Source organism: Pimephales promelas, chromosome 21 (genome assembly GCF_988280905.1).
Source record: "Pimephales promelas chromosome 21, fPimPro1.hap1.1, whole genome shotgun sequence".
Lineage (NCBI taxonomy): Eukaryota > Metazoa > Chordata > Actinopteri > Cypriniformes > Leuciscidae > Pimephales > Pimephales promelas.
This window is the reverse complement of record NC_142789.1, coordinates 19039062-19046985: the sequence shown is the minus strand read 5'-3', so window position 1 is coordinate 19046985 and position 7924 is coordinate 19039062. Positions and strand designations below refer to the sequence as shown.

The 7924-nt window shown below is 39.0% G+C and overlaps 1 protein-coding gene across 1 annotated transcript; it reads left to right on the top strand.

Moving 5' to 3' along the window:
- The first annotated feature begins 2260 nt into the window (after positions 1–2260).
- optc (opticin) lies at positions 2261–7527 on the top strand. Its single transcript, XM_039695112.2, has 7 exons — positions 2261–3229; positions 3991–4122; positions 4609–4774; positions 4894–5052; positions 5190–5392; positions 6657–6752; positions 6852–7527. Exons 1-7 carry the CDS (start codon positions 3203–3205, stop codon positions 7020–7022), a joined length of 954 nt encoding a protein of 317 aa, XP_039551046.1. The 5' UTR covers positions 2261–3202; the 3' UTR covers positions 7023–7527.
- The last annotated feature ends 397 nt before the right edge of the window (positions 7528–7924 follow it).

Genomic DNA, 7924 nt, shown 5'->3' with positions numbered 1-7924 from the left:
AAGTGCTACTAAAGTGAAGATTTATGGCTCAGTGCATGAGAAAAAAAAATAATTTTGAGAAAACGGCCATTTAATATATGTATGTAATTTAAATCCGCAAATGCAACTAGATAAAGTGCAATAAAAAAACGCACATAAAAGTTTTCTTTCCACTAGTCTGAAATAGCACACTATGAGAAGCCAAATAACCAAAAAAATCTCAGCTTCCTAAATGTGTTTCAAAAAGTCTTAGAGGTGAGCTTTCTGTAATTGTATACATCCTCCATGGCTTGACTAATGTTATTCAGGTGGCTGATGAAAACCATTTCCTGAAATGCTCAGCACTCTTGCTCCCCCAGCAGGTGGATATGAAAACATAACAACTGTCATTATAGATGAAATTAGTCAGCTTAACAGGCAAAATACTGTTCTGTTAAAATTGATCAATATCAATTACCATACCTAAAAATGTTTCTATATAAATCTCAATATAAACATATTGTCCAAAGTTTTATAAAAGATTTCAATTAATGTAGGCTACATTGATGTTGCACTTAATTGTGGAAACAAATATATCTGCATCCCATAATTGAGCTTGAAGTAATTCTGATTTATGAAAATATGATATATATGATGATATAAATACGTTTCTGAACATATGCACACAGTGGCTAAATGAAATGCAGACTTCGTTTTTGTCTTTAGTGTGCTTTTTAGTTTTATAGTTTAATGTGCTTTAGGCATTTTATCTTAGAACAAATGTAATTTAATAAAAAGCATCTTTGAAACCCTTACTGCACATTTTTCTCTTACAGCTTTGTATATCATTATTAAAGGGTTAGTTCACCCAAAAATGAAAATTAAGTCATTAATTACTCACCCCCATGCTGTACCAACCCCGTAAGACCTTCGTTCGTCTTCGGAACACAAATGAAGATATTTTTGATTAAATTTGAGAGCTGTCTCACTACCACATTGGCTCCCAAGGGACTGCCTCTTGACGGCCCAGAAAGTCAATGAAGAAAATGTTTGAATATCCCAAGTGACTACCGTGGCTCAACTATATGTTTATCAAGCGACGCGAATACTTTTTGTGCGAAAAAACAAACAAAAATAACGACTTTATTCGACTATTTCTTTTCTTCCTTGTAGGCCAGAAACGAGACTTCCTTAGATTTCCACGACGCATGCGCGAGAATTGCGATCTGAAGTAGTGTAAGCACATGTAAGCAGATCGCAATTCTCGCGCATGCGTCAAGGAAGAAAAGAAATAGTCGAATAAACTCGTTATTTTTGTTTGTTTTTTCGCACAAATAGTATTCGCGTCGCTTGATAAAAATATAGTTGAGCCACGGTAGTCACTTGGGATATTTAAACATTTTCTTCATTGACTTTCTGGGCCGTCAAGAGGCAGTCCCCTAGGAGCCAGTGTGGTAGTTTTACAGCTCTCAAATTTAATCAAAAATATCTTCATTTGTGTTCCGAAGACGAACGAAGGTCTTACGGGGTTGGTACAGCATGGGGGTGAGTAATTAATGACTTAATTTTCATTTTTGGGTGAACTAACCCTTTAAAGGTGCTCTAAGCGATGTCACACATCTTTTAGGCCCAAACATTTTTTCTTTTACATACAGCAAACATCTCCTCACTATCCGCTAGCTGCCTGTCCCCTAAACACACTAAAAACACACGCTGTCTATGCAGACAACCCAGGCTCCACAAATGGCAACAAAAACAGCAGCGACCCATCCATGAAACATAACAAACTGTTCCAGCCAATAACTGACAAGAAGGCCCTGGGTTTGGGGGGTCAGTGCGCAGATGAGGAGGAGAGAGGGTCTATCTAGCCTCCATTTAGTTTGAAAATACTTTAAACGTCACCCGACATCGCTTAGAGCACCTTTAAACATGAGATTTTAGTAAAAAGGAAAAAAGAATGGGCACCACAGGATTGTGCTGTGTAGCCGCATGCTAGCACATCAGCAGTGTGTGTGTGTGTGTGTGTGTGTGTGCGCGCGCGTGTAGCTGACAGATATATACACTACCATTCAAATGTTTTGAATAGTAAGATTTTTGAAATTTTTGAAGTTTCCACAAGCATAACTGTTTGCAACATTGCTAACAAATAAGAAATGTTTCCTGAGCATCAAATAAGCATGTTAGAATGAAGAATCTGAAGAATCATGTTACACTGAAGACTGTAATGGCCGCTAAAAAAATATATATTAAAATAGAAAAGAGTTATTATTAATTCTAATTATATTTCACAACATTGCTGTTTTTATTGTATTTTGCATCTAATAGAGCATAACAGACTTCTTTCAAAAGCAGTGATCATTGTGACAGTAAAAATAAATACTTGTCCATGAAATACATTATAGAAGAGAGGAAAAGTACCTCTCATATACCTTCTCTTTTGTTAATTAGTGCTTCCTTCTGAGATAGTCATCATCTGTACAAAGTACTTAGCAATGGAATTTTGATTTGTGAAACATGGTTGCTAATTGAGAAGTGACGCGAGATCTCTTAAAGAAAAGGAATGAAACAGGAGTGTCTGTTTGATTCTCGTCAGTCAGACGCCAGTAAAAAATCAGACGATGTCAAAGGTCGTCCACTAGGTTTGCTATTGGATGTCAACCTAAGTCAAAATCACAAACAGCTGACCTCACTGACCTGCTTAATAAACCATGAAATAACATTAAGTCCATTAGTTTCATTCAGACTTTAAAGGGTGTTCGGCTTCAGCAAATTGAGTCAAACAATTATGACACAGATTAATTGCTCACTATAAGAAGAAGTATACTTGAATGGGCTGGAATCCACAAGGGGTGAACGGACCGCTCCTAAAACATACAAAGATGATTCCTGGAAATACAAAATTGTCTTCTGGAACACCAAAGCAATGGAAAATGTCATGGGGAAAAAAAGAAAGCTCGCATCTCGCTAGGACACACGTCCTAAAACCACATGACGTTAACAAGCTGCCAGCAGGGAGCGGTAAATTACCAAACCAGGTCGGGTCAGAGACTTTGGGAATGGCTGCGCTGTAAAACTAGAGACAGCTGAGCAAACTGACTTGGCCATCCCCCAGCTGAGCTCCCACCTCTCCCCCTCACCTAACCTGTCCTCAATCCCGGGTCAGCAATTCACAATTCACTGCAAACCTCAAGAGAACACAGGCCAGCTTCCATATCACTGTTCCCCTAAGGTCTGCTCTCAGGCCATGGCTGTTCACAGACAAACATCAAAGGTAGGTCTCTTTTCCCCCCTTCTTACTGTATGAAGACTCCTTGGTAATTAGTCTTATTCTGAATACTTTCATAACAGGGTTACGTGAATAATTCAATAGGCCCAGGAGAGCTCGAAATACTGATGTGTCAGGCTGGAGTTGTTAGGAGTTAATGGGAAGGCGAGGTTGGTGCGGTCCCGATTGTGCGGCATTGAATTGACGACCATGTAAATGTGCATTATGGACTCCATCTGTGTTGATGTAGTATGAGGGAAGACGCATGATTCAGATTTATGTTATTTGTATTTATATATACCTACTTTTAGATCACACACCCCTGTCAGCCTTCTTCACAAAACTCTGCAGGTTTGGCCAACTTCCATAACCATAGAAGACAGATGATAGATTACCACTGCGAACCATACAACTATATGTTTTCAAATGCGTGGAGGGTCTAAAGGATATGAACTTTCACACTGTCATGCGTGATGCTTGTGACTAATAAGAGTTTACGTGTCTGAGCAGTCAGTAAGAAATGCCTTAAAGGTTAAACAAACACTGGTGTGACAGACATCTGGGGCTGTACTCCTGCAGATACTTATAAAATCTCTTGGGGGGGGAAAAAAAAGAGAAAACATTTCCAAAACCCCAAAATGAAAGCACATTTTTTCAGCTATTAAGAGTATAAATTGCATAACGCTCTGTGATGTTGAATTCATAACGAGTCCCCGATGCATATCACAAAAGTACAATGCACAGATAATTCACTTTGTCTATTACAGATGGTGCTGTATCTTGTTTGGACTCTTTTGGGCTTCGGTCTTTGTGCCCCTCCAACTGATCTGGACCCTGAAGCATTTGGATACGATGATTTAAACACGTTGGATCTGAATTATGAATATGAGGAGGAGGAGGTGAGAGGAGATTTCAAGAGCTGATCAAGTTTGTCACGTTGTTCCAAACCTGCATGACTTTTTTTTCTTTCATTGAACAAAATGAGAACGATTGGATGTTAGCCATGACATCAAGCTACATTCTTTTCTATATAATGAAAGCGAAGGTGGATGACCGCTATTCAGCACCAAAAATCACAAAAAAGCACCATACAACTCATAACACTTTGTTCTAAACTAATTGTCATTTTAAAAGATCAATTCAATTGTTAAAATTGTATTCATTTCATTAGACACCATTTCTGATGTTACAATCTATTATATAAAGCATATAATTTTGGGGGGAAGAAGAGTCCACTGACTTCCATTGCATGGACAAATAAAGCAGAGATCAAATAAATCTTGATTTTTTTTATTAACTATTCCTTTCAGAATAGAGTCATTATGACCCTGCTTATACGTATATAGTTCTGTTCCGTGTCTAACCTCTCTTTCTTCCTGACTGAGGTTGAGACACTGGCTCCTCCTCCAGCAGTCACTCCGCCACCTGCTGTAGTTCCTCCTGAGGACTATGTGGAGGAAGTGACACTGCCGCCCCGTCCAACAAAGTCTCCTGTTCCATCAACTTTAGACTTTCATGGTCCGGGCCTGTTTGGGCCTGACACAGGCTTAGGTAGATGGATAAATGGATTGAAAGTGATAAAAATGCTTTTTTTTTTTTCAGTCATGAATCTTGCGGCCTCTAGTGGTACGAAACTTTATAGCACAGTCCTCTCTCTCTCTCTTCTGTAGGGATGCCCTCCTGTCTGCTGTGTGCGTGTATCAGCAGCAGTGTTTACTGTGATGACTCAGAACTGACTCAGATTCCCCCTCTTCCCAAAGAAACCACACACTTCTATGCTCGCTTCAACAAGATCACCGAGGTCAAGGCCACAGACTTCATCAATCTCAGTAAGAATCAAATGGACTTCCCTCTTCCCTCCCCATTTGTTTGCACAAATGCATAACTATTTAAGACTTTTAAATCAACTTAATTACAAATCAAACTGAACAATGTTTAAGAAAACTGCACTTAACGGCATTCTCAGATCAACTGAAGCGGATCGACCTGAGTGGAAACCAGATTGGTAAAGTGAACGAGGCCGCATTTCGTTCCCTGCTTAAACTTCAGGATCTCATGTTGGCCGACAACAACATCCAGGTACTCCCAGAACTCCCAGCTTCCCTGAAGCACATTGATGTTCGCAATAACCAGCTAAGGAGTTCAACCATGCACGCAGACGCCTTTAAGGTAAGTACAGAACCATACAAAAGTTTGGGGTCTAGAATTTTTTTAATAGTAAAAACTGTATATGGTGAAATATTACAATATGTATTCCTGTGATGGCAAAGCTGAATTTTCAGCATTAGAACTTCAATGTCACATAATCCTTCAGAAATCATTCTAATATGCTGATTTAGTGCTCAAGATTTTTTTTTTTTCATTTTAATGCAAAATATAGATAGATAGATAGATAGATAGATAGATAGATAGATAGACAGACAGACAGACAGACAGACAGACAGACAGACAGACAGACAGACAGATGTTTATGGCTTGTTTACAGATGTTTAAAAAAAACCTTGTTTGCACTGAAAGGGATGGTTAATCCAAATCATTTATTTCTGTTTTCATTTCTGTTGAACACTAAATGCTTCCTTTTCAATGCATTCTCACCCCAAGGCGTCACCTTTGACCATGCTTCAATATTTGACGTTTTAGGCGCCCTTTAGCGTCACTTACATGACGCGATCCTACGGCGTCATCTAACTGACGCTAAAGGAAAGCGTCAGTTAGAGGACGCGGTTAGGTTTATGTGGGGGTGGGGGTAGGGTACACGCGATTCCTAGGGCGTCATCTTACTGACGCTAAAGGGCGCCTAAAGCGTCAGAAATTGAAGCATGTCCAAATGCTTCCCAAGGCGTCAGTTAAGTGACGCCTTGGGGGTGAGAATGGGCTGTCCTTTTACAGTACAGTACTTACAGTGTACTTACCTAGAAAGTACTGGTTAATATAAGGTAAGTACACTCTAAAAATGCTGGGTTGTTTTAACCCAACTTTGGGTCAAATATGGACTAACCCAGCCGTTGGGTTAAATTTTTACATTACATTTTTAACCCAACATTTCGGGTTTGTCCATATTTGACCCAAAATTGGGTTAAAACAACCCAGCATTTTTTAGAGTGTACATGGAACAGAGGTAGGTTTAGGGGTAGGTTTAGGGTTAGTACTAGTTATAGTTACTAAAATAAGTACATAGTATTTACATGGGTAACTGGACTGTAAAAGGAAGTAGATATTTTGAAGAATGTCGGTAATCAGACAGTTTCCATTGACTTCCATGGTATATTTTTTCCTACTATGTAAGTGAATGATTATCCCTTTAAAACAGTGCAGTAAAACCAAATTCAGTCGTATTATTATTGTATTTCAAAGTGTATTCTCGTCAAATGATTACTTTTCCACTGACAAATAATAAACGGAGCATGTGCTTTGTGTTTTCTCTCGTGATTAGGAGATGGAAGAGCTTCAGTTCCTGTACCTATCAAACAACAAGTTGGACTTCATTCCTGTACCCCTACCTGAAAGCCTACGATCGCTCCATCTGCAGGTAAAAACAGGAAAAACGCCTGCTACTCTCCTCACTAGTGGGCGATAATGTCCTCACAATCAATGCTATTTCTCTCCCTCTCTTCTACATTTTCTCCAGAATAACAATATACAGAGCATAAGCCAAGATACTTTCTGCAACATTCATGACAAAAGCTACGTACGGAAAGCCCTGGAGGACATCAGGCTTGATGGCAACCCGGTGGACATCAATTTATACCCCCAGGCTTATTTCTGCTTAACACGACTACCCATAGGAACTCCAGTCTAGGAAAATGTCCCTCTTTATTCCACAATTTGTGTGTATGTGTGTATTTTCTGAACTTCTAAACTCCTGTGTGACCACAGCAAAATAATATGAAGGAAAAAGATGTCTCAATCAATATCTAGGAGAACGTTTTTATTTCAGAGCTTTGTTCTCTTTTAGCCAGTCACGCTAGGTATGAACTCAGTGACTTTGCACTCATTACAATATACTGTATGTAAAAATGGCTCTGTTGCTAAATCTAGTGAGCTATCTCTACATATGCACTACCAATACACTAAGGAATGATCTAACTGAAATTCCACCATAAGTGACCAATTTGTAAGAGTCTACATATGAGCAAACTATTACCTAGTTGCACTAGTAAATGCGTTTTTATCTCACTCACGCTTTTGTTAACACTATTGGTTAGGTTACAAGCACATTTTTGGGATGATTCTTACTAATGCTCCATTATTGAATGCATTCTAAGCAGCATCTATACAGTAAATGTCAATTATTTCGATTCATCCACCATTTTTGGTGCACTTTTCAATAACTTGCATTGCAAAATATTAAGGGATAGCCTTCTGCATGGAGGATATGGAGGTGTTGCTACTGTACCTCACAATCTGTCCAGAAAAAGGCAGCATACGCCTTATTCACGGCAGCGCCATCTTTGATTTTTAATGAGAATGAAAGCGAGGCTGTGAGGGATAGACGTGCATCTCTTCAATGGGCTGTAGTGTTAATTAATGTGTTTTCGGATTGTTCTGCTCATGAAACACTGGAAAAATATCTTTCCAAGAAATGTCAGTTGACAAAAATCTCCCAACAATGTAAGCTGTGGAAAATTGTAAGTAATATAGCCGCTTTATTCAGCTTTTTACAGCAGATGCCATTGGAAACACGGTAAGTCTATCCCTCAC

Coding starts and splice junctions, on each gene's coding strand:
- optc (XM_039695112.2), top strand. CDS start 3,203: ATGGCTGTTCACAGACAAACATCAAAG. Junction 3,230..3,990: donor TTCACAGACAAACATCAAAG/GTAGGTCTCTTT, acceptor TGTCTATTACAG/ATGGTGCTGTATCTTGTTTG. Junction 5,393..6,656: donor TGCACGCAGACGCCTTTAAG/GTAAGTACAGAA, acceptor TCTCGTGATTAG/GAGATGGAAGAGCTTCAGTT.